We start from the raw sequence: 23,864 nt of genomic DNA on the forward strand, positions 1-23,864 counted from the left end.
ATGTGTTATTACTTCATAGTCATCACTGTGCCAAGAGCATCTTCACCATCAACAGCATCTGCAGGTGATTCCTGTGGGCAAAGACCAAAGGAGACACACTGCTGGCCCAGTTTATTTTACATTCTATGACATTTGCTGTAATGAGACCCACATGGAAATCACACAGAGAGAAGGAAGCAAAGGCATCACTGAAGTTCCTGTGCTGCAGACTGGGCTAAGGAGGTTGCAGGTGCAGGTTGCTGTGCTGAAATCTTGCTGCTCTTCAGAAACCGTGCAAAAACCTTCTTGGGCTGAGTTCCTGCAAGCTTTCCATTCCCATATTTCCAAGCAAACAGTAATCTAATGTCTGGGAGTAAAAAACTGTATCACCTGGGCACATGCAGGAAGCAACTGAAACAAAAACATTTTGGTGACAGCCTGAGCAGGCCCCTGCAGACAGCACCAAACAAGTGAAATTGTGAAGCAGCCTCTGCTCTAACAAGAGCCAGGTTTGCACTGCTGCCGGCTCTGCTGCCTCACTCCAGCTCTCTCGCTCCACCCTTCGGGGTTTGTCTTTTTTTTTTTTACAGATTTTGCAATCTGACAGAGGCGTGTGAAAACAAGTTGAGGGAAAGAACATTCCCCTGAAGAGCAGCTGGAGAGCAGACCTCAAGCCCTGTCTGCCAGTCTGTGCTAAGCAGAGGACAGCCACGCCACTTGTTTTAGCCTAGACCACCCCAAGCCCCGGAGGCACACTGGCACTGGAACTGATTTTCCAGGTAAGCCTTTTTCTTAACCCCTGGATCTTGGTAGCTGGGCGCTCTCTAACCAGGAAGTGAAACCTGTCTGGGGACAAAACACAGCAGAAATGGGGTAAGGGCAGAGCAGGGAGCTCAGCTGCTCGCTGTTGTGGATACGCTGCTTTATTTACTCAGTTGTGAGCCTCAAGCAAGTCGGGCATTTGTCCCATCTGCCTCATTTCAGCAACCCTCATAAAAACAGCCCTGTAAGCACCCTCAAGAGATGGACAGACAGACAAACCCACACCAGCATTTTCTCTGTAAGTAAAATGTTACTGCACATGTTCTGCTTCTGTGGCAGAGAGGAAGGAAGAGAAAAAAAGGAAAAACTGGATTAACTGGGACGCTGGTTTAAAATTCACACAACAAGAACTAAGCTTATGCCAAGTTTTCAGAAATCAATAGAATTGTAGTTCTGGGAAAATCCTGGGGATAGCCAAAAGCTGAACAAAGAGAAGCTCCTGACTCTGATGCTCTTAACCCCATCGTGGATCACTCAGGCCTGCTCAGATGGTGAGACACAGCAGTGGCCCTGACCAATAGTCAGAGTTCTGTAAAGCCTCTATCCTAAAGGTTATGTGGGGACCCAGATCATGGCACCCTCTGCTTCTGCCAGGATATTACACCAAAAGGGAATTTTTCATGTTCTTTGTTTATGTACTGAATGTACCCTCCCAAAATCCCCATGCAATTTTGGGTTTGCCATTTTTCATCAGATTGGGAATATAATCCTGTTGAACAGTTGGATATTTTTCTTTTGATTTTACTTTGGGAGTTGCACACAGGAACTTGAGAGCATTTTTGGACCCCTTGGGTCAATAATGGGAAGAACATTGCTCCATATTTACAGATGTGTGAAATTTAGCAGTGCCTGGGGAGGAATAACAAGAATACTTGGCTCCATCAAAATCCCACTGCTTCCATCAAGGGCTGGGAAGGCTCGAGCTGCTTTCCACCCTGTGTTTGTGAAGTAGCCTTGCACTGAGCCCTCTGCCATCCCAGAGGAGGGCAATGTCTTCTCCTTCACCCACGGGCAGCCACACAGCAGTGGGAAGATCATGAACAGAAGGAGCAACTGATTCCAAAAGATGATCTCAGAAAATGTGAGGCCTCTGAAAATTGTTTAGGCCCCAACCTTGGTTTCCTCCTGTTGCTGGAGAAGGGCTGTGATGCGCAGGACTGGGGAGGCAGCTCACAGCAAATGCAGCAAAACCCCTCCCACAGCCTTTTCTGCCCTAAAAAACCCTTCTGCACTCCAGGCCACATCTGCTGCTGCTGGCACAGAGAGCAGGAGCAGGTGAGACCAGCTCAGGCCTGGCTGCCTAAATAATGAATGAAGCACCATGGCAGGACAGATTTGGTTGCAGAAGTGGCTCTGGATCACACTGCAAGAGTGGGAGGGTTTGTTTTCTGCTTCTGCTGTGCTGAAGCCACCAGCAAAGCAGTTCAGATCTGGAGAGTCTCAGTTCCTATAATTCCTAGCAGGGAAACATCACTGCTGCTGCTTTTGTTCCTTCCTACAGAGATTTGTAGCTTTGCTGGGCAGGAGCTCTGCTGAAATGTGCTTAGCACAGCTGGAGCCTCTCGTCACAGCTGTAAAAGAAGCAAATAAAAATAACATTTGTGCTCATCAGCAGCGTCCCTTTGGCTTCTCTCAGCACTATTGCTCAGCTGCCTTTGATACAGATATTAGTCAAATCCTGCTCCTCTTTTGAGCACCCCATTATAAGGGATGGGGAAGAGCCTTTCACCTCTTCTGACACAGCCTATTGTTTTTTCCCTCCCGTCTCTCAGAGGCAGCATGGACATCAAGGAGTATTTTACCAGAATTTCTTACCAGGGCTCCCCCAATAAGCCAGACCTGGCTACCTTGTCAGATATATTCCAGCACCACATCCAAGCTGTCCCTTTTGAAAACCTCAGCATCCACTGTGGAGAAAGAATTGAGCTGGACCTGGAAGCGACCTACAAGAAGATAGTGAGGAACAAACGTGGGGGCTGGTGCATGGAAAACAACTACCTTCTGTCTTGGGTCTTCAAAACTCTTGGCTACAGCGTCACACTTCTAGGAGCAAAAGTTTATGTCCCAGAGCTTGATGCCTATGCAGATGAAATGGATCATCTGCTGCTACAAGTGGAGCTTGATGGCAAATCCTACATTATAGATGGGGGATTTGGGATGGCCTACCAGCTGTGGCAGCCAATGGAACTGATTTCAGGGACAGATCAGCCTCAGACTCCTGGGATCTTTCGTTTTCAGGAGGAAAATGGGACCTGGTACCTTGAGAAAGTGAAAAGGAAGCAGTGGGTCCTGAACCCAAGCACCTCGACTTCCCCAAATGTGGAAAATGAAGTTTGCCGTCGGGTTTATCTCTTCACCCTTCAGCCACGAGACATTGAGGAGTTCATGGGCTGCAATGTCCACCTGCAAACAGCACCTGACTCACTCTTTGTAACCAAGTCCATCTGCAGCCTGCAGACCAGCGATGGCATCCGGGCGCTGGTGGGGTGGAAACTCACTGAGATAAAGTACAATTATCGGGACAATATGGATCTTGTGGAAATCAGAATACTTGCAGATGAAGAAATAGAGAAAACACTGAAGGAGAAATTCAATATAACACTGAACAAGAAATTTGTACCTGCTAATACGAGCAAGTTTTCTCTGTTCTAACTCACTGCCTGAATTACAATTCAATTCAGTGGCATTACAGGCAATTCTTCCCTCTCTTTCTGACAGGCATCCAAAGGTTAATCTTTCTCCTTCCAACTACACCAGTGTAAGGGCGAACATACTATCCTGAATCTGGAAAAATGTTTTCATCACTTAAAAGCATTTTTACCACACTAAGTGTAGCTGGGCAGAATGATGGAGCTGTATGTCTTTGTCTTTATTTCCTGATGCTGCTCCTTGGGAAAATCACACCTGCCTCTTAAATGAATACTATATTATTTTGGGAGTGTAATAGCCAAAAAACCAAATCCATCCTATGCTGAGTTTCTCAGTATAGCCATAAGGCTGTTTTTGCTCTCACATCCACAACACCCTCTCCCATGGCACTCAGGCCATCCCACACCTGTGCAAACTCCCCATGTGAGGACAGATTCCTTATGACTTAGAACTGAGGATAAGAAATGTCAGTGACAGTTCTGTGTTGTTTGAGACTTTGCACAGCTCCTGTTCTCTCAGTGCCATAACTAGGAGCAGCATTTCTGAAACTGAAAGCATCTCCTGAGCATTTTGTTTGCTCACACTCAGCAGCAGAGTGCTGGGAACACACCTTCCTCTCCTCAGACTCTGGGTGCTATTGCACGTTCATTATTACAGCTGAACCCAAACACATGCACAGATTCTTTTTGTGAAACATATCTGTTCTACTGAGGAAGTGTTTGCAGTGGTACTAATTATATTGATATTAGGAGAAGCAATGAATCTCAATCACATACCTAACAACTAAAATTTCTAGTAGGAGAAACTACTCAAATGTGACCCCTTTGCCCTTTGAGAAGATGCTTGGTGTTCCTTTAGGTACAAATCTTGGAAGCATTACAACTATGCACTTAAAATTAAGCAAATTATAGTAGTGAATTACAATCAAATAAAAAAATCAAGGACTATGAACTAGAAATATTCTGATTTCTTTCCCCCTTAAATTACAGCATGTATTCCCATGGAAAAAATAAATGTCGTTAATCACTGAAGTTGTCCTGATTGTTTGTACATGCTAATATTTTCCAACTAAGGCTTTCAAAAAGATAACAACACACTGAACCTTCTTCCCTTGTTATACAGCATGTGCAGCTTTCTAGAACAAGCAGTTGAGATTTAATAAAAGCTGCTTTTCTGCATGTTCAGAACGTATTTCTTAGAGACACAGCAAGCTCCTGAAACCCCTGTCTTCCCAGAGTCAAATTAATTCACATGTGCTTGTCTGCAGGGGTGCATTAGTTCTTTATAGCACATGAGGCCCTCTTGTCCTATAAGGAATTGAAATGTGGCTGTAAAAGAAGGAGAGGCTTCTTGTGGCTGTGGACCAGCAGCTTGCAACAGAAATTATCAGAAGAAATTGTCCCAGGATCTGGTTTGTTTTTAATCTGTGTTTTTCCCCTAAGTTAGTTGGAGAGCTAAATGAGCTGAACTGAGCAGGATAGCAGGGACAAAGCATTGGGATACAGGTGAAAGTCCAGGCAGGTCTTGCAAAGCTGTGGAGCAGGAGAAGGTCCAGACAGAGCCAAGAATGTCCATCCTTTGTGGGAACAAACATAGGAACCACCTGAAAAGGGCTGTGCCCACTCCTCTCTCCTTGTGTCAGGGTGTTTCCTGCACTGAGGAATAGCTCAGTGTGGTGGGATCAGTTCAAGAGCTGCCATCCCCACCAGTACAGCAGCAATTTCCTGCCCTGGATTATTCTCTCTCTATCATAAGTCACTTCCCACAGGGATCCAGAGCACATCAGTGTCAACAATGTAAAATCTGCATCGTTTTTGCACGAGTGCTTTGCTGCTTTAGCATGGGAGCACCCAGCAAGGTGCCCCAGACACTGAAGCCCCTGGGTGACTGCAGGGTTGAGGATGGGTTTCTAGGTTATAACCACTTACAGAAGTTGCTGATGATACCCATGCTGTGCACTCCTGGAGGGCTTCAGCTGTCATTCAGTGACTGGGAAGGTTAAAATGTCCTCATTATTGTAAGCAGTTTGGGGACTGGATCATTTACAGGCTCTCTGTGCAGCACCTAACACAACAAATTGCATGACAGGGATTTCTACACCTATGCCAGTACAAATAAAGCATTAAAACCATCAGAAATTAAAGGAGAAACTCTCTCCCCTCTTTGGCTGCTCTGCTGGAGGATAAGGCTGTCCCTGACAGGTACTAAAGGCAGCCTGGACCTTTAAGAGCAGCAGTTGGCAGTGCAGCTCTTCCTGGGAACTTTGGAACAGGCCAGAGAGGAAATCCTGAGCTGGCTGCCTGCGAGGTAAGCTCTGCATGCCTGATCTTTAACTTCATCCTGCAGTTTTGGGTCAGCCCCGCTGGGAAAGCCCACCCCTGTGAGCCTGCACACCCTGTGCACAGCACTGCAGGAGTATTAGCAAAGCACAAACTACAGGAACCAGGGAGAATGTGTGAGAAAACAACTGTATTTAAAAAGGACCCCAAAGTTCCCTGAAGCTGACCCTGAGCCAGTTCACATAAGGGAACATGGCAAGGGTTCAGTTTTGCCACCCTATATAACGATAAATATTGTTATTTGTCCCAATAACTCTGGAGAAGGAGCATGGATGGCTCTCCTCACATGTTGTACAGAGACAGATCCACAGCATTTCAGGATGGTTTCCATCAGGACTGGGATCTGCCTGCTGGACTTCTGGCTTCTCCCTGTCAAAATGAGGGTCTGTGGGAGGAGAAGATCAGCAAGATCCAGACAGGAGTATGAATTTCTCTTTGTACTGATTTAGATCTGCCCAGATGAGCCTGATGAGGGCAGGTTCTCCTTTCCCTTCAGCATCTTGTGGCTTGGGCATGGGTTTTCTCTTGTGGGGTCAAACGAGCCATTGAAGAGATGATAAAGAGTCAAATTTGGATATGGGAGTGGAGCTGTGTAATGGGTTATCACAGACATCTTAGTTTCATCTGATTTATTAGCTCTGCTAATTATCTCAATAAATCAGTGTTTGAATGGAACTTGGCATTGACACTGAATGTAAAAGGACTGGGACTACACTTGGGGAGCTAACAGGGAAGATTCAGCTACAGATGTCAGGGAACAAATGAGACTTGAAAAGATGCAAGCAAAATTGGGAGATACAAAAGCAATATGAAATATTCTGAGAGGATGGAGCTCCCTATGTGTTATTACTTCATAGTCATCACTGTGCCAAGAGCATCTTCACCATCAACAGCATCTGCAGGTGATTCCTGTGGGCAAAGACCAAAGGAGACACACTGCTGGCCCAGTTTATTTTACATTCTATGACATTTGCTGTAATGAGACCCACATGGAAATCACACAGAGAGAAGGAAGCAAAGGCATCACTGAAGTTCCTGTGCTGCAGACTGTGCTAAGGAGGTTGCAGGTGCAGGTTGCTGTGCTGAAATCTTGCTGCTCTTCAGAAACAGTGCGAAAACCTTCTTGGGCTGAGTTCCTGCAAGCTTTCCATTCCCATATTTCCAAGCAAACAGTAATCTAATGTCTGGGAGTAAAAATCTGCATCACCTGAGCACATGCAGGAAGCAACTGAAACAAAAACATTTTGGTGACAGCCTGAGCAGGCCCCTGCAGACAGCACCAAACAAGTGTGAAGCAGCCTCTGCTCTAACAACAGCCAGCTTTGCACTTGTGAAGAACATGGTTCACTGTCCTGTAACAGTTTAAAAGTTCGATAAATGACGATAGGCGACAAAGACCATAGAGCAAAGGTTATTACGGCTGGGTGTATCCTGGCACTCAGCCAAGAGCACACCAGTTAGTTTGGAAACACCATTTATATAGCATTTCTAATTGCATTGGCCTGTTACATAATCATAAACAATTATGCATAGTAAGCTTTTCTCCCAAACCAGTTTATGTGTTCCAAGAACTGTTTAGCGTGGCTCCTCCTTGGGCCTGCCTGTTTAGAGCATGCGTATTCCTTGGTGTGGTTTTAGTCTGTTCCTATTACCACCTCCAGTTTTTGGGCTTTGGGCCACAATGTTTTCACATGGTGAATGCAGATAGTTGGCATATCTGTAGCAGGTGCCCTCATCATATGTTCATTGGATGTTATCCAATCCAAGCAGGAATTTTAACACAAGCATGCTTATATCAGCTATTTCAGTACACTGTTCTAAACTTAATTTACATCAGAAATAAAAACTATATCTTTGTAGCAAAGTTACTTTAACACCACACATATAAAATCCATTTAAAATTTGCAAAAAGCCAATATTGTTATACGTATCTGTAACAGCCTGCTGCTGGCTCTGCTCTCAGGCACCGCCCTTCCGGGTTTTCTGTTCTGGCTTTTTTTTTTTTTTTTTTTTTTTTGGTCTGCTTTTGCAATCTGACAGAGGCGTGTAAAAGCAAGTTGAGGGAAAGGACATTCCCCGGAAGAGCAGCTGGAGAGCAGTCCTGAAGGCCTGTCTGTGCTAAGTATAGGACAGCCAGCAATGCCACTTGCTTTAGCCTAGACCACTCCAAGCCCCGGAGGCACACTGGCACTGGAACTGATTTTCCAGGTAAGCCTTTTTCTTAACCCCTGGATCTTGGTAGCTGGGCACTCTCTAAGCAGGAAGTGAAACCTGTGTGGGGACAAAACACAGCAGAAATGGGGTAAGGGCAGAGCAGGGAGCTCAGCTGCTCGCTGTTGTGGATACGCTGCTTTATTTACTCAGTTGTGAGCCTCAAGCAAGTCGGGCATTTGTGCCATCTGCCTCATTTCAGCAACCCCCATAAAAACAGCCCTGTAAGCACCCTCAAGAGATGGACAGACAGACAAACCCACACCAACATTTTGTCTGTAAGTAAAAAGTTACTGCACATGTTCTGCTTGCTGTGGCAGAGGGAAAGGAAGAGAAAAAAAGGAAAAACTGGATTAACTGGGACGCTGGTTTAAAATTCACACAACAAGAACTAAGCTTATGCCAAGTTTTCAGAAATCAATAGAACTGTAGTTCTGGGAAAATCCTGGGGATAGCCAAAAGCTGAACAAAGAGAAGCTCCTGACTCTGATGCTCTTAACCCCATCGTGGATCACTCAGGCCTGCTCGGATGCTGAGACACAGCAGTGGCCCTGACCAATAGTCAGAGTTCTGTAAAGCCTCTATCCTAAAGGTTATGTGGGGACCCAGATCATGGCACCCTCTGCTTCTGCCAGTTATTACACCAAAAGGGAATTTTTCATGTTCTCTGTTTATGTACTGAATGTACCCTCCCAAAATCCCCATGCAATTTTGGGTTTGCCATTTTTCATCAGATTGGGAGTATAATCCTGTTGAACAGTTGGATATTTTTCTTTTGATTTTACTTTGGGAGTTGCACACAGGAACTTGAGAGCATTTTTGGACCCCTTGGGTCAATAATGGGAAGAACATTGCTCCATATTTACAGATGTGTGAAATTTAGCAGTGCCTGGGGAGGAATAACAAGAATACTTGGCTCCATCAAAATCCCACTGCTTCCGTCAAGGGCTGGGAAGGCTCGAGCTGCTTTCCACCGTGTGTTTGTGAAATAGCCTTGCACTGAGCCCTCTGCCATCCCAGAGGAGGGCAATGTCTTCTCCTTCACCCACGGGCAGCCACACAGCAGTGGGAAGATCATGAACAGAAGGAGCAACTGATTCCAAAAGATGATCTCAGAAAATGTGAGGCCTCTGAAAATTGTTTAGGCCCCAACCTTGGTTTCCTCCTGTTGCTGGAGAAGGGCTGTGATGAGCAGGACTGGGGAGGCAGCTCACAGCAAATGCAGCAAAACCCCTCCCACAGCCTTTTCTGCCCTAAAAAACCCTTCTGCACTCCAGGCCACATCTGCTGCTGCTGGCACAGAGAGCAGGAGCAGGTGAGACCAGCTCAGGCCTGGCTGCCTAAATAATGAATGAAGCACCATGGCAGGACAGATTTGGTTGCAGAAGTGGCTCTGGATCACACTGCAAGAGTGGGAGGGTTTGTTTTCTGCTTCTGCTGTGCTGAAGCCACCAGCAAAGCAGTTCAGATCTGGAGAGTCTCAGTTCCTATAATTCCTAGCAGGGAAACATCACTGCTGCTGCTGCTGCTGCTTTTGTTCCTTCCTACAGAGATTTGTAGCTTTGCTGGGCAGGAGCTCTGCTGAAATGTGCTTAGCACAGCTGGAGCCTCTCGTCACAGCTGTAAAAGAGGCAAATAAAAATAACATTTGTGCTCATCAGCAGCGTCCCTTTGGCTTCTCTCAGCACTATTGCTCAGCTGCCTTTGATACAGATATTAGTCAAATCCTGCTCCTCTTTTGAGCACCCCATTATAAGGGATGGGGAAGAGCCTTTCACCTCTTCTGACACAGCCTATTGTTTTTTCCCTCCCGTCTCTCAGAGGCAGCATGGACATCAAGGAGTATTTTGCCAGAATTTCTTACCAGGGCTCCCCCAATAAGCCAGACCTGGCTACCTTGTCAGATATATTCCAGCACCACATCCAAGCTGTCCCTTATGAAAACCTCAGCATCCACTGTGGAGAAAGAATTGAGCTGGACCTGGAAGTGATCTACCAGAAGATAGTGAGGAACAAACGTGGGGGCTGGTGCATGGAAAACAACTACCTTCTGTCTTGGGTCCTGAAAACTCTTGGCTATGACATCATCCTTCTGGGAGCAAAAGTTTATATCCCTGAGCGCAAGGCCTATCCAGATGAAATCAATCATCTGCTGCTACAAGTGGAGCTTGATGGCAAATTCTACATTATAGATGGGGGATTTGGGATGGCCTACCAGATGTGGCAGCCCATGGAACTGATTTCAGGGACAGATCAGCCTCAGACTCCTGGGATCTTTCGTTTTCAGGAGGAAAATGGGACCTGGTACCTTGAGAAAGTGAAAAGGAAGCAGTGGGTCCTGAACCCAAGCACCTCGACTTCCCCAAATGTGGAAAATGAAGTTTGCCATCGGATTTATCTCTTCACCCTTCAGCCACGAAACATTGAGGAGTTCATGGGCTGCAATGTCCACCTGCAAACAGCACCTGACTCAAAGTTTGTGTTGAAGTCCATGTGCAGCATGCAGACTGCTGATGGCATCCGGACACTGGTGGGGTGGAAACTCACTGAGATAAAGTACAATTATCGGGACAATATGGATCTTGTGGAAATCAGAATGCTTGCAGAGGAAGAACTAGAGACAATACTGAAGGAGAAATTCACTATAACACTTGACAAGAAATTTGTACCTGTTGATTTCCCCAGGTTTTTTTAACTCAGTGCCTGAATTACAATTCAATTCAGTGGCATTACAGACAATTCTTCACTCTCTTTCTGACAGGCATCCAAAGGTTAATTTTTCTCCTTCCAACTACACCATTGTAAGGCAGAAGATACTATCCTGAATCTGGAAAACAAATGGGTTTACACAACTATTCCTGCATTTCATTTTAGGTTGGGTACCAATAATTTCTGGCTAGCTCAATCAAATAATTATCCTTCTATTTGTGCTTAGTGGGAAGCAGACTCAGCCCATTCCCTAATGTTTTCATCTCTTAAAAGCTTTTCTAAACACACCCAGTGTAGCTGGGCAGAATGATGGAGCTGTATGTCTTTGTCTTTATTTCCTGATGCTGCTCCTTGGGAAAATCACACCTGCCTCTTAAACGAATACGATATTATTTTGGGAGTGTAATAGCCAAAAAACCAAAGCCATCCTGTGCTGAGTTTCTCCAGCATAGCCATAAGGCAGTTTCTTTTTGCTCTCACATCCACAACACCCTCTCCCATGGCACTCAGGCCATCCCACACCTGTGTAAACTCCCCATGTGAGGACAGATTCCTTATGACTTAGAACTGAGGATAAGAAATGTCAGTGACAGTTCTGTGTTGTTTGAGACTTTGCACAGCTCCTGTTCTCTCAGTGCCATAACTAGGAGCAGCATTTCTTAAAACTGAAAGCATCTCCTGAGCATTTTGTTTACTCACACTCAGCAGCAGAGTGTTGGGAACACACCTTCCTCTCCTCAGACTCTGGGTGCTATTGCACGTTCATTATTACAGCTGAACCCAAACACATGCACAGATTCTTTTTGTGAAACATATCTGTTCTAATGAGGAAGTGTTTGCAGTGATACTAATTAAATTATTATTAGGAGAAGCAATGAATCTCAATCACATACCTAACAACTAAAATTTCTAGTAGGAGAAACTACTTAAATGTGACCCCTTTGCCCTTTGAGAAGATGCTTGGTGTTCCTTTAGGTACAAATCTTGGAGGCGTTACAACTATGCACTTAAAATTAAGCACATTATAGTAGTGAATTACAATTAAATAAAAAAATCAAGCACTGTGAACTAGAAATATTCTGACTTCTTTCCCCCTTAAATTACAGCATGTATTCCCATGGAAAAAATAAATGTCGTTAATCACTGAAATTGTCCTGATTGTTTGTACATGCTAATATTTTCCAGCTAAGGTTTTTAAAAAATAACAACACACTGAACCTTCTTCCCTTGTTATACAGCATGTGCAGCTTTCTAGAACAAGCAGTTGAGATTTAATAAAAACTGCTTTTCTGCATGTTCAGAACGTATCTCTTAGAGACACAGCAAGCTCCTGAAACCCCTGTCTTCCCAGAGTCAAATTAATTCACATGTGCTTGTCTGCAGGGGTGCATTAGTTCTTTATAGCACATGAGGCCCTCTTGTCCTATGAGGAATTGAAATGTGGCTGTAAAAGAAGGAGAGGCTTCTTGTGGCTGTGGACCAGCAGCTTGCAACAGAAATGATCAGAAGAAATTGTCCCAGGATCTGGCTTGTTTTTAATCTGTGTTTTTCTGTGGTCCCCAAATTAGTGGGAGAGCTAAAGGAGCTAAACTCAGGGGAACAGCAGGGACAAAGCATTGGGATTCAGGTGAAAGTCCAGGCAGGTCTTGCAAAGCTGTGGAGCAGGAGAAGGTCCAGACAGAGCCACGAATGTCCATCCTTTGTGGGAACAAACATAGGAACCACCAGAAAAGGGCTGAGCTCACTCCTCTCTCCCTGTGTCAGGGTGTTTTCTGCACTTTGTGCTGGTCCATAGGCTTAGGGAATGAGTCCAGAGCTATAAAATCCCAGACCTTTAGGATCAGATTAGGGCATTGTGCCCCTTGCCCCGAGATGCAGCGTGTGGAGGGCAGGAACAGGGAAAGGCACTTTTCCTTCTGCTGACCCATCTGGAGGCTGTGCCCGGAGCTCTGAGCTCTGCCTCCTGCTCAGCACAGAGGCACAGGGCACTGCTGAGCAGTGCAGAGAAACTTGCTCATGGAAGGAAAAAAAAAGAAAGAAAAGAAAAGAGGCTTTCATTTCAGTCTGGTCTAGTTTGTTTTTTTTCCTTATCACTAACTTTGTAGGCAAATACTTAAAGGCACAGCAGGCTCAGGGAGCTCAGAGTTCTCCAGGAGCAGCATCTTCGCTTTCGAAGGACAGGGTTTCTTTGAACCCAGGGGAATTTAGGGAACTGCTTGACTTGGCAAATCTGACCTTGCTGCTTGGTGGGGCTGGTGTCAGCCACGAGGAATAGCTCAGTGTGGTGGCATCAGTTCAAGAGCTGCCATCCCCACCAGTACAGCAGCAATTTCCTGCCCTGGATTATTCTCTCTCTATCATAAATCACTTCCCACAGGGATCCAGAGCACATCAGTGTCAACAATGTAAAATCTGCATCGTTTTTGCACGAGTGCTTTGCTGCTTTAGCATGGGAGCACCCAGCAAGGTGCCCCAGACACTGAAGCCCCTGGGTGACTGCAGGGTTGGGGATGGGTTTCTAGGTTATAACCACTTACAGAAGTTGCTGATGATACCCATGCTGTGCACTCCTGGAGGGCTTCAGCTGTCATTCAGTGACTGGGAAGGTTAAAATGTCCTCATTATTGTAAGCAGTTTGGGGACTGGATCATTTACAGTCTCTCTGTGCAGCACCTAACACAACAAATTGCATGACAGGGATTTCCACACCTATGCCAGTACAAATAAAGCAATAAACCCATCAGAATAGAAAGTACTATTAAAGGAGAAACTCTCTCCCCTCTTTGGCTGCTCTGCTGGAGGATAAGGCTGTCCCTGACAGGCACTAAAGGCAGCCTGGACCTTTAAGAGCAGCAGTTGCCAGTGCAGCTCTTCCTGGGAACTTTGGAACAGGCCAGAGTGGAAAGCCTGAGCTGGCTGCCTGCGAGGTAAGCTCTGCATGCCTGATCTTTAACTTCATCCTGCAGTTTTGGGTCAGCCCCGCTGGGAAAGCCCACCCCTGTGAGCCTGCACACCCTGTGCACAGCACTGCAGGAGTATTAGCAAAGCACAAACTACAGGCACCCCAGGGTGATGGTGAGTGAGCATTGCAAGGGTGTTTTCCAAATGCAACATCCAGTGTTTGAGAGTTAAACTAACCCTTTCTTTTGAGCCAGAGTGTATGAAAAATGCAGCTATTGACTCACAGTGCAATTTGGAATTAAACAAACAGTGTAGGCATGTGCAAGAGGATCCAGCCTTGGAAGTCTCTTGTGATTTTTAGCTAAGAAGAACTGATCCTAATATTCAGCCTAATTACCCAAGGACCCAGCGATCCCGAGGGACTGTGAACAGACAGGCAGAACTAACATCTGAATCCCACTGCCCTCGAAGCTGCAGGAACACTGAGCTAAGCTCAGCTGCTGCAGGGGCAGAAGCAACCAAGGCTGAGATCTGTACTGAGGCTCGGGATATTTGGCTGTGCAGTTTGGGAATGCAGACCGTCCCTTGGGAGAGGGTTTGCTCACTGCTGCAGCAGCTCTCAGAGCAGGAATGGCTGTGCCAAGGAAAAATCTTCCTCCAGAGAGGCGAGGGAGTAAATGCTGATTTCTGTGGATGCTCCCTAATGTCAGTGATGTTGTAGTGCAGCTTTATTATACTTAAACCTCTTTAAGTATTCGTTGAGATCAGAGCACATTTTGTCAGCCACCACAAGGCTGTCTCTGAAGCAGATTTTAAATTGATGAGGTCAGAGAAGGGGCAGCTGAGGAAACTGAGGCATGGACAGGGAATTTCCCAATGCCCGGTTGCCAGTGCCCCATGGAGGCTCTGCATGGCTGGATGAGGGGAGGTGGTTTCATCCTGTGCTTTCCCCATGTAATGGGGACACCCAGACCCAGGAGATGGGTTACAGGGGGGCATCAGGCCTTCTGCTGCTGACCCAGGGGAGGGACTGATCTGTTTTTCTTGAAGGCAAATTCCAAGCATGTCAGACCCACCAGGCTGATGCATTCCTCTGGACTCCTGCTGGTCACAGACATTCAGCTGCACACTCTCATGGGGTAAAGATGTTTCTATCTTCCTATGTAAAAATTGCTGAAAGTGGGAATAGAAACAAAAATGAGGCAGAAGACCACAGGATGAGCCTGCCAGTGAACACGTGTGCTGTGTGTTGGGAAGGAAATGGCTTTTACAAGTGTTTCCAAGGAGATCCTACCAGAGATTAGTGCCCTTGTCCTAAAAAAGGGATGTAAAAAATAATAAAATGCAGTATCAAAGAGACAGTACTGTTTTTTCATGTAGACTCTTTGGGTCCTTTTGAAGTGATAATGTTTATTTCTTATTCCCTTATTGGGATGATCCTCTATCACATTTTCCTGTGGGTTTGTATTATCCAGTCTGAATGTTGGTACTAGTGCAGATCAGGAACAATACAACCAAGTCATGTGAGTTGTGCTGCTGGCATCAAGATTGGGGTTAAAGTCTAGAGATTACGCCACTGGATGTGCTCATGTGCTCAGGTGGGGGCACTTCCACCTATGGATTTGATGTGAGATTTTCACAAGCTTTTGGCATAGACATGGGGTCAAACTGCTGGGGGGAAACAGATGGACCAAAGCTGAGAATATTCAGTGGAAGGGAGTTTGTCCCATCTCACCCATATCAAAGGATTTTTGGAAAATCCTCCCAGGGAACATTCAACCAGTTGAAGTAAGAAATCCTCAGACTTTCTGGAAATTAACATAGCCCTTAACAGATTGTGAATTGTTCTGAACAACAAATATCCTTGCAAGGAAAAAAGCCAAATTAAATCTAAACTAAGGGCAAAATAAATCCTTGCAGAGAGAAGATGAGTCACTGAATTAAAAGTCTTACAGGGAACCATTTGTATCTTGGCCACACAATCAGTGCCAATGAGTGTCTTTCTGCTAATGAAAGGGGATCAGAGACACAGACAGAAAACTGGAAAATATTTCCAACAATTTGATCTGAAACTAAAGCCTTTAGTTTGTAAAAGATGGTCAAAGAAACTAAAAGATTATGACTTGCCTAGTATGTACTTTTAGATCAATTCCTTTGATCCTTAGGTTAGAAAAATTGAAGTCCCTTCCTTTCGCAGTGAAAGCCCTGTCTAAACTCCTCAGGGAATTTTAAGAGATTAAGAAAACAATGATCTACTTCACATGGAAACCTGTCTGAAATGGTGACACACTGAGATGTTAATCCCAGTTAACTGAATCCATGAATGCAAAACCTCCCAGTTAAATTACCTGTGGGACAAAGAAAGAATTGCTTATCTGGTGCAGAAAAAGAAACAGTAAGAGCTTGCTGTGACTTTTATGCTGGTATGGTGTGGCAGCTTTTCGTGATTTTTGAAAAAATTTGTCATGTGGGATCCTCCTCTGTGGCCAGGGATTCTGTTATGGCATGTGCTGTGTCTACTCATAGGAAAAACATCTTCCTGGTTTGAAGGCAGCCCCTGAGAGAGGGAGAGCATTACTGCCACCTGCTCCTGTCCCTGTCTCTTTTTAAAGAAATACTTAAAATTATTTTAGATCCTCAATAAAATGGCCCAGACTACATTTGCAGGCTGGTTAACCTGTGCTACAGAAACAGGAGGGAACCCCTTGACAGCTGCACAGCAGTAACTGGCTACTTTTCTGCTCACACAGGCAAAATGAACATTCAGGAGTATTTTGGAAGAATATCTTACAACAAGCCCCATAAGGATGCAGACTTGCAAACCCTGACAGCCATCTTCCAGCATCACATCCAGAGCATTCCTTTCGAGAACCTCAGCATGCACTGCGGGGAGGCCATCGAACTGGATTTGCAGTCTACTTACAATAAGATTGTGAGAAAGAAACGTGGTGGATGGTGCCTGGAAACCACCCACCTCCTCTTCTGGGCCTTGCAAGAATTAGGGTATGACGTCTGTATTCTGGGTGCAAACAGCTATGACCCAGCAGAGAAGGGATACACTGCTCAGATAAACCATATCCTGCTGAAGGTGGTGATCAAGGGAGAGTCCTACATAGCAGATGCTGGGTTTGGTGGTGCCTACCAGATGTGGCAGCCACTGATGCTGATTTCTGGGAAGGACCAGCCCCAGGTTCCCGGCATTTTCCACTTCATGGAAGACGACGGCACCTGGTACTTTGAGAAAGTCAAAAGGAAGCATTATATTCCTGAGCACAGCAAGAATGACTTCCCTCATACTCCAGAACTGGGGAATATTCGAAAAATATATAGATTTACTCTCGAGCCACGGCATATAGATGACTTCCAGGAGCTAAATGCATACCTCCAAGTGTCTCCAGATAATATCCTTCGGAAGAAGTCAATCTGCAGTCTCCAAACCACCAGTGGGGTCCTTGCCTTAGTTGGATGGACCCTCACTGAGATGAAGTATAACTACACAGAGGACATGGACCTGGTGAACATCACAACCCTTACAGATGAAGAGGTTGAGAAGACACTGAAAGATAAATTCAATATAGTACTGGAGAACAAACTTGTACCAGTAAATGTTCGTGGCTTGCCACCTAATTTAGTGGATAAGATCTAATTGTAACAATGTGCTAGGTGGATCTTTAAATAGCCAAGAGGAAAATTCTAAAATTAACATTAATTACAATAATCTCATTTTTAACTCGAGCTAGTCACAAAGCTTGGTAAATTCTAGCATACTGCTAATTAACTGCATATATTGATTGCATATTTTTTATTAAACTTCTCCTTCTTTAGAAACCAAGACATGTTACGAGCTCTGTTTTACTCATATGGAAATTGGTTTTTGACTCTTATTGCAGATATATTTTGTGGCAAATGAGACCAAAATTATGCAGAAGGAGAGGCTTTGTTACCATTTTGCACAAAAGACTTCTAACTTTTTTTGGCATTATTTCCAAGCTTCTCAGTGACTTTTACAAATTATTCACTTCAGTTGAGCTGAATTTGGCTTTTAAATGATGTAGAAAAAAAGAAAGGTTTAAGACTTTCTCAAAACAAGCCACCATTAGGTGCTGATTAGCTTATAAAAAGTTGAAAGACTTAAGCCCAGTTCCCTTTTCAGAAATAAACTTAAAGTAAGATATTTATCCAAGGGTACCTAAACCCCCCAAAATCTCTCTAATTTTGAGTACCCACTTTTTCTGAGTCTGATTTATCTGTGTCTCTGAATTCAAAATAAAATCTGTAGAAGATGAGATGATTCAACAGCTCTTGAAAATAAGGCTTTTGGTATCAAAACTAGGAAAAAAGTTAGATCAATCTTTGCAAACTATAATCTAAACTTTTGGGACCTTCATGTGCTGTCAAGAGAAGATGACAATATTATAGATAAAAGTCTTTGTATTTGTTACAAACAGTATTCTGCACAAAGGCTACCTTAAAATGTGTGGATGCAAAAGAAAGCCCTGCGAAGTGAGGACATGCCACCAGTGTGGTTTCACACAAGATATCTGTAACACAGGAGCCTTTTCCCTGATGATACCTGTGGTATTGTACAGGATTGCCTTGAAAGAAGGTTACAGAAGAACATCAGCCAAGAAAAAAAGACTTTGATTCTTGTTTTAGACAACCACACAGACCTACTGGGCACCTGATGTTCCTAAAACTCAGGTATTTCCCCAGGTGCAGTCTGATGTGCTCTTTGCCTTTCCCAGAGGCCTCCTCTGATATTCCACCTCCATCCAATGAAGGAGGGACAGGCTTGACCTGGGGAGAATTAAATAAACGCTATGAGGATGCAGGAGGCCAGTTTTTAGAGCAGAAATTTATTACTTCATGCAAATAAATATTTGCCATGGCATTCGTTAGGTGTGGCAGCTCCACAGTAACTCCCTGCCACAGCTGAGGACTTGAACAGTTTGAAAAAGTTCCTGTGTGGAAGAAGGGTCATTTGTGCATCCATGGAGCTTAGAGACACAGAGCCTGCAACACCTGGCACCTCAGTGTACCCATCAGGGCACAGATGAACATCCTCCACTGCAAAGTGCTGGTTTGCAAAATAACAATGTTTAATTTAAAACAGTTACAATGCCATTTGCAACTGCCTACTGTAATTATTTTACATAGAGAAGGAGTTCATTCTGGTCTTAACTAGGGGAAGGCATAAACATCTACTAATAGGAAGAAACAAAGTTTAATTTGCTCACGGATCAGTGAAGTCCAAAAATGTGAACTCTTTTTGGGTGGACTCTGCCCTTTCTTGGAATTTAAGATTCAGAAGTGAGGGCCAGCAGAGTTTAGAAAGACAACCTTCACAATCTGTATCCACGTCTGGCTTCACTGACTGCTGCCCCTCTAATAAACTACCCAGAAACTGAATACCTCAATAAATAAAAAGGGATCTCATAAGAGGTAAGTTTATTTTCTTAAAAAAACCCTCCAAAGAAAGATACCAAAACCCTGGTTTCTTTATGATGGTAAAGGTCATGGACAATAATGTAAGCAACATTCTCTAGGAGAAATGTTCTAAGATGTGTGGATATAGAGCTAAAATATCACCTGCTAAACAGGGGCAGTTAAAGGGCAAAACAGCGATGTGCAATTTCAATTCTTCTACCTTTCACTCTTCAGGAGAAGCTTCACTTCACTATAAAATAGATTCTTTTGTTTAGGTACAATAGTAGATATAAATTTAGAACTGGCACTTCTTGTTGGAAGTCGTGCTTTTAGATACTTAAATTTATTTAAAAGTATTGCAAGTGCAAAGGAAGCAAAAGTTCAGTCTAATAATCAATAGACTCTGCTTTAAGGGAATAAGATTACAGCTCTTTAAAAAGAACTTAAAGAAATTACAGACTCGGGGTTGTGCAACTCAGAAGTCCATGTGCTGATGTATTAGGATAAAGAAGATAACACATTTTCAAAAGTGGAATTGCTGATACTGTGTAAGGAATAGTTTTGTATGAACATCTTCATTTGCACCTTTAATATTCTTCTGCTGATGTTTTTTTCTACATAAATCATAACCACATTTGTGGGACAACCTTTTCAGTACCTGCCTTTTTATCTGGTCTGTTCACATTTCAAAAGAACAGTGGCTTTCATCTCCTGCAGTCCAGATCTAGTGCTGATCAAGCATATTATGGAGCTGCAGAAAGAAACAAATAACACAAACTTGAGAACCAGCTTTATACTGGTGTGATCTATTTAGCATTCACAGTCAGAGTGACAGAATCAGATATACTCAGATTCTGTAAATCAAAAGTGCCATGACTTTTATGTTACAGTTAATAAAGACTACCTTGAACATATCCTCCAACAATAAGCACATCACTGGAAGCTAAATTCCTCTCTGTAGCAGGTAATGTGTAGTTTTTGCTGGTGCTCTCCATTAACTTGGGACAGTGAATGGTGTAGAGCTGCTTCCACACCATGAATATGCACAGCATGAATCTGCCACTGAGAATCATCTCGAGAAATTCTAGTTTGCAGTAAACATTCAATAGTTCACTGCTGAGTTAAAGGATTGATGAGTTTTGAGAAAGCTGGAGATGAGAAAAAGTAAAGCAGCCCCTGTTCATTTTCAGGGTGGTCTGTGAGACACAGGGCACAGGAGGGAATGGAGGTGTACTCTGTGTCTTTTAGGCCACTCACTTCCCTCCATTCAGATCCATTATTCCAACACCAAAATGAGTTTCTACAACACTCTGAACAGACACAAGACTCAGTGGTCTGTGACTCTTTCAAAAGTCAGAGTTTTTTCAGTTATAATTATCTGAATAAAGCTTGTTACTTTACTTTTCATGTTAACTTGTTGTAAGTGGTGGAAGACCAACGTGTACTGAATGAGCGAATTCATTTACTGTCACGTCCATCAGTGGCAGACTCATGGAAAGAACGTGAATCCTGGCTCAGAACGTCCTCCCTCCCACTAGCAGATGACACTGCCTCCCCCAGTGACAGTCCTGTCACTGAGCAGTGCCTTCAGACCATTTCTCATGAACCCTTGTACACACTCCCCAGCAAGATCTTACATTTCTTCTTAACCCTGCTGTTACAATGCAAATACAGCAAATCCTCATCTCCCAGCCGCCTCGTATGAAACTGAAATGGCATCAGCTGTTTGCCAGAGGGATGACTCTAAGACAAAAGCAAACCCTCGTGTGCACTGCTCTTTGCTCAGGGAACCATTTGATAGGAATGCTTGTTTCCTTTAAAAGCTGTTCTGATGAGGTTCAGTAGATTAAAGAATCTTTGCTGGCAGAGCCAGGGCAGCTTTTCACAGCGTCATAAATCACTGATGTAAAGAAACCAAAACACAATTCCTTCCTTTACAGGTGAGATGAACCTTGAAGAGTATTTTGCAAGAACTGGCTATAAGGGCTCCACTGAAAAACAAGATTTGGAAACCTTAACCGATATATTCCAGCATCACATCCGTGCCGTTCCCTTTGAAAACCTCAGCATCCACTGCGGGGAGAAAATTACTTTGGAGTTGGAGCATGTTTATAACAAGATTGTGCGGAGGAAGCGGGGTGGCTGGTGCATGGAGAACAACCAGCTGCTGGGCTGGGTGCTGAGGGGCCTGGGGTATGAGACCAGCTTCCTGGGAGCCTACGTGTTCAACCCCCACCAGAACGCCTACGCCACCCTCATGACCCACCTGGTGGTAAAGGTTGTCATCGATGGCAAAGCCTACGTTGTTGATGGAGGCTTCGGGGTGTCCTACCAGATGTGGCAGCCCATGGAGCTCGTGTCAGGGAAAGACCAGCCCCAGGCTCCCGGCGTCTTCCGCTTCACGGAGAAAAACGGTGTCTGGTACCTGGAGAAAATGAGACGGAAACAATACATCCCAAATCAGAGCTTCTCCAACTCTGACCTGCTGGAGAAAAAAGAGTGTCGCAAAGTTTATATGTTCAGCCTTGAGCCACGGACAGTGGAAGATTTCAGCTTTCAGTGCACATACCTCCAGACCTCTCCAGATTCCCTCTTCACAAAGAAATCCATCTGCACCCTCCAGACAACCGATGGATTCCGAGCGCTAATTGGGTGGACACTCACTGAGACCACGTACAACTACAAGGAAAACATGGATCTGGTGGAATTTGTAACTCTTGAAGATGAAGAGGTGGAAAAAACCCTCAAAGAGAAATTTAACATCACCCTAGAGAGAAAACTTGTCCCCGTTAATGTTAAAGGATCTTACACAATCTAAATGGCCAGGAAAACCTACAGTAATGCTGTGTGTGTACGGCAGCTTCCACTGTCTGTGCAATCCCTACTGCAAGGTTATGGGATTCTTTTGCAGGTGACTGAAGGACATATACATTAGTATGAGATTAATGTGAATTTCACTTTGGAAAAAATCAGGAATTTAAGACTCTTGAGTCGGTTAGGTAAAATTATTTGCTGGGAGATGACTGTTGTTGAATTTTTGGCACAAATGTAGGATTTGATTTGAATCTGTTTATAAGCTTGGGTAAAAACTATGTCTGTGGAATTTTGGACTGCCTGTAGCACATGAGTATGGATTATTAATTGTGATAAGCTGCCAACACATTTTCTAAGGTTATTATAGGGAGACAAGTAATCTGTGAGCATTTAGACAATGAAGTACACATTTAAAACTTCATTTTTCATAAGATCCAACCACTCACAGCTCATCTCATTCCTCTTCCTTTAATATGAGTAAAACATTGACATATTGGAAAGGAGCATTAGGAGGCATAATTCTTTCACCATCATCCTTAGACAAACCATAGTACAAAATGAAAATCATCAGCATGTGCATCCCTCCAGTCATTACTGCAGTAAACTGCCCCAAGTAATTTTTGGTGTGAAGCTATTCTTCTGGTGAAGAAAATTTATATATTGCAGTGGTATTGTGGCTGATGGGCTCTAAGGACATAACTACTAAGCTTTGTTTCTGAGATATAATCCTCCTATAAACTGTGACTGGTACCTAAATGTCACAGGTGGCTTAGATTTATTTTTGTCACAAAAGGGGTGGAAATTCTGTACTTTTAGGACTGCATTATATTTGTATATGAAGCTAAGCCCACTATACCCTTAATTTTGTTCTGCAAACATGAGTGTCAATATGGCTGTCCTGAATGGGTACCACTTAGCACAAGAGCTTTAGTGCTATTAGTGTCTGTTCATCTGTATCAAAGTGAAAAAACAACCCAAGGAGCCAGCCAAATCTAAAGGAAACCTTTTATTTTTTCACAATTGTGTTTCCCCATTTTCCGGAAAATGTTGTTCCTCCTACCATGCTTCTCTGAAAAAGCCCAGCCAAGGAAACCACTAAGAAATGAGAAACATTCTTAAATGCATCAAAAAATAGCAGAAACACTGAAAAACACTCTTCTCCCCAGTCTGTAATAAGCCTGAGTATCAGTCAAATGTTGATTCCTCCCACAGTCTTTTTGCTCAAAGACATCATCTGATCATTAATCTCAGAAATGCTGCAAGTGTATACCTGAAAATAAATAAAAGGAAAATAAAGACATTATGCGTTGTTTCAGGTACAGCTGTCCCCAGCAGCACTGACTCCTACACACCCCATCTGTGAGGGTTGCTCACTCATGCTGATCTGTTGGCCAACCCTCCCACCTCAAACTTCTTAGGATCACAGGATCACTGAGGTTGGAAAAGCCCTTTAAGATCATCCAGTTCAACAATCAGCCCAACATCACAACCATGTTCACCATTAAACTCTGTCCTCAGGTGCCACTTCCAGGGATGGTGACTCCATCACTGTCCTTGGCAGTCTTCCAGTCCTTTCCAACCCTGTGAAAACATTTTCCTAGTATCTAATCAAAATCTTCCCTGGCATAATTGGAGGCCATTTCCTGACATTCAGTCACTTGTTACCTGTTCCTTGGAACCTGTTACCTGACACTTCTTGACCTACACAGGCCAATATTGAACAAATGCAGCAGTGTTGGAGATGGTGAGTTCCTACAGGTTTGTAGGATGAAGAGGTCATAGGCTGAGGAAGATGCTCACTGAAGAGGAGGCCCGGGAGGTGCCTGGCTTGGCAGCCAGCAGCTCTGGTTTTATTCTGGTGTGTGCCAGCTCTTTGTGTGACCGGCTGTGGTGGCAGCTCGTGGCCTGGGTACACAGACAGTTACAGGGATGAGAAACTGAGAGCTAAGCAAAAGGTGACATGGGACACTGAAAGATCTTACCGAGGCCAGAACACAGCTTTTCTTTTAATAA

General features: G+C 44.1%; 4 protein-coding genes across 12 annotated transcripts; all 4 read left to right on the plus strand.

The window, feature by feature from the left end:
• The first annotated feature begins 620 nt into the window (after positions 1–620).
• On the plus strand, positions 621–4,481 carry LOC100222183 (arylamine N-acetyltransferase, pineal gland isozyme NAT-3). 2 transcript variants are annotated; one of them, XM_072934550.1, is made up of 3 exons: positions 668–758; positions 964–1,039; positions 2,574–4,481. In XM_072934550.1, exon 3 carries the CDS (start codon positions 2,581–2,583, stop codon positions 3,451–3,453), a length of 873 nt encoding a protein of 290 aa, XP_072790651.1. In that variant the 5' UTR covers positions 668–758; positions 964–1,039; positions 2,574–2,580; the 3' UTR covers positions 3,454–4,481. The 2 variants fall into 2 exon arrangements, with proteins under 2 accessions (XP_004175228.5, XP_072790651.1); XM_004175180.6 differs by lacking the exon at positions 964–1,039 and having other exon boundaries at positions 621–758.
• On the plus strand, positions 621–17,442 carry LOC140680217 (arylamine N-acetyltransferase, liver isozyme-like). Of its 7 annotated transcripts, none has more exons than XM_072934554.1 (3): positions 7,921–7,997; positions 14,661–14,749; positions 16,361–17,442. In XM_072934554.1, the coding sequence occupies exon 3, from the start codon at positions 16,366–16,368 to the stop codon at positions 17,254–17,256; it is 891 nt and encodes a 296-aa protein (XP_072790655.1). In that variant the 5' UTR covers positions 7,921–7,997; positions 14,661–14,749; positions 16,361–16,365; the 3' UTR covers positions 17,257–17,442. The 7 variants fall into 7 exon arrangements, with proteins under 7 accessions (XP_072790654.1, XP_072790657.1, XP_072790652.1 ...); XM_072934555.1 differs by lacking the exon at positions 7,921–7,997 and adding an exon at positions 12,003–13,636; XM_072934553.1 differs by lacking the exons at positions 7,921–7,997; positions 14,661–14,749 and adding an exon at positions 621–758.
• On the plus strand, positions 7,861–11,858 carry LOC100218405 (arylamine N-acetyltransferase, pineal gland isozyme NAT-3). 2 transcript variants are annotated; one of them, XM_004175178.6, is made up of 2 exons: positions 7,861–7,997; positions 9,822–11,858. In XM_004175178.6, exon 2 carries the CDS (start codon positions 9,829–9,831, stop codon positions 10,693–10,695), a length of 867 nt encoding a protein of 288 aa, XP_004175226.5. In that variant the 5' UTR covers positions 7,861–7,997; positions 9,822–9,828; the 3' UTR covers positions 10,696–11,858. The 2 variants fall into 2 exon arrangements, with proteins under 2 accessions (XP_004175226.5, XP_041574440.2); XM_041718506.2 differs by lacking the exon at positions 7,861–7,997 and adding an exon at positions 8,004–8,278.
• Positions 17,443–18,044: 602 nt separating the features above from the next.
• LOC115490547 (arylamine N-acetyltransferase, pineal gland isozyme NAT-10) lies at positions 18,045–23,154 on the plus strand. The gene is made up of 2 exons (XM_030282612.4): positions 18,045–19,052; positions 20,978–23,154. The coding sequence occupies exon 2, from the start codon at positions 20,983–20,985 to the stop codon at positions 21,853–21,855; it is 873 nt and encodes a 290-aa protein (XP_030138472.4). The 5' UTR covers positions 18,045–19,052; positions 20,978–20,982; the 3' UTR covers positions 21,856–23,154.
• Positions 23,155–23,864: the final 710 nt, after the last annotated feature.

This window comes from Taeniopygia guttata, chromosome 11, assembly GCF_048771995.1.
Source record: "Taeniopygia guttata chromosome 11, bTaeGut7.mat, whole genome shotgun sequence".
NCBI lineage: Eukaryota > Metazoa > Chordata > Aves > Passeriformes > Estrildidae > Taeniopygia > Taeniopygia guttata.

Excerpts from the sequence above, each read along its gene's own strand:
- LOC100222183 (XM_004175180.6), top strand. The coding sequence starts at position 2,581 with ATGGACATCAAGGAGTATTTTACCAGAATTTCTTACCAGGGCTCCCCC.
- LOC100218405 (XM_004175178.6), top strand. The coding sequence starts at position 9,829 with ATGGACATCAAGGAGTATTTTGCCAGAATTTCTTACCAGGGCTCCCCC.
- LOC140680217 (XM_072934553.1), top strand. The coding sequence starts at position 16,366 with ATGAACATTCAGGAGTATTTTGGAAGAATATCTTACAACAAGCCCCAT.
- LOC115490547 (XM_030282612.4), top strand. The coding sequence starts at position 20,983 with ATGAACCTTGAAGAGTATTTTGCAAGAACTGGCTATAAGGGCTCCACT.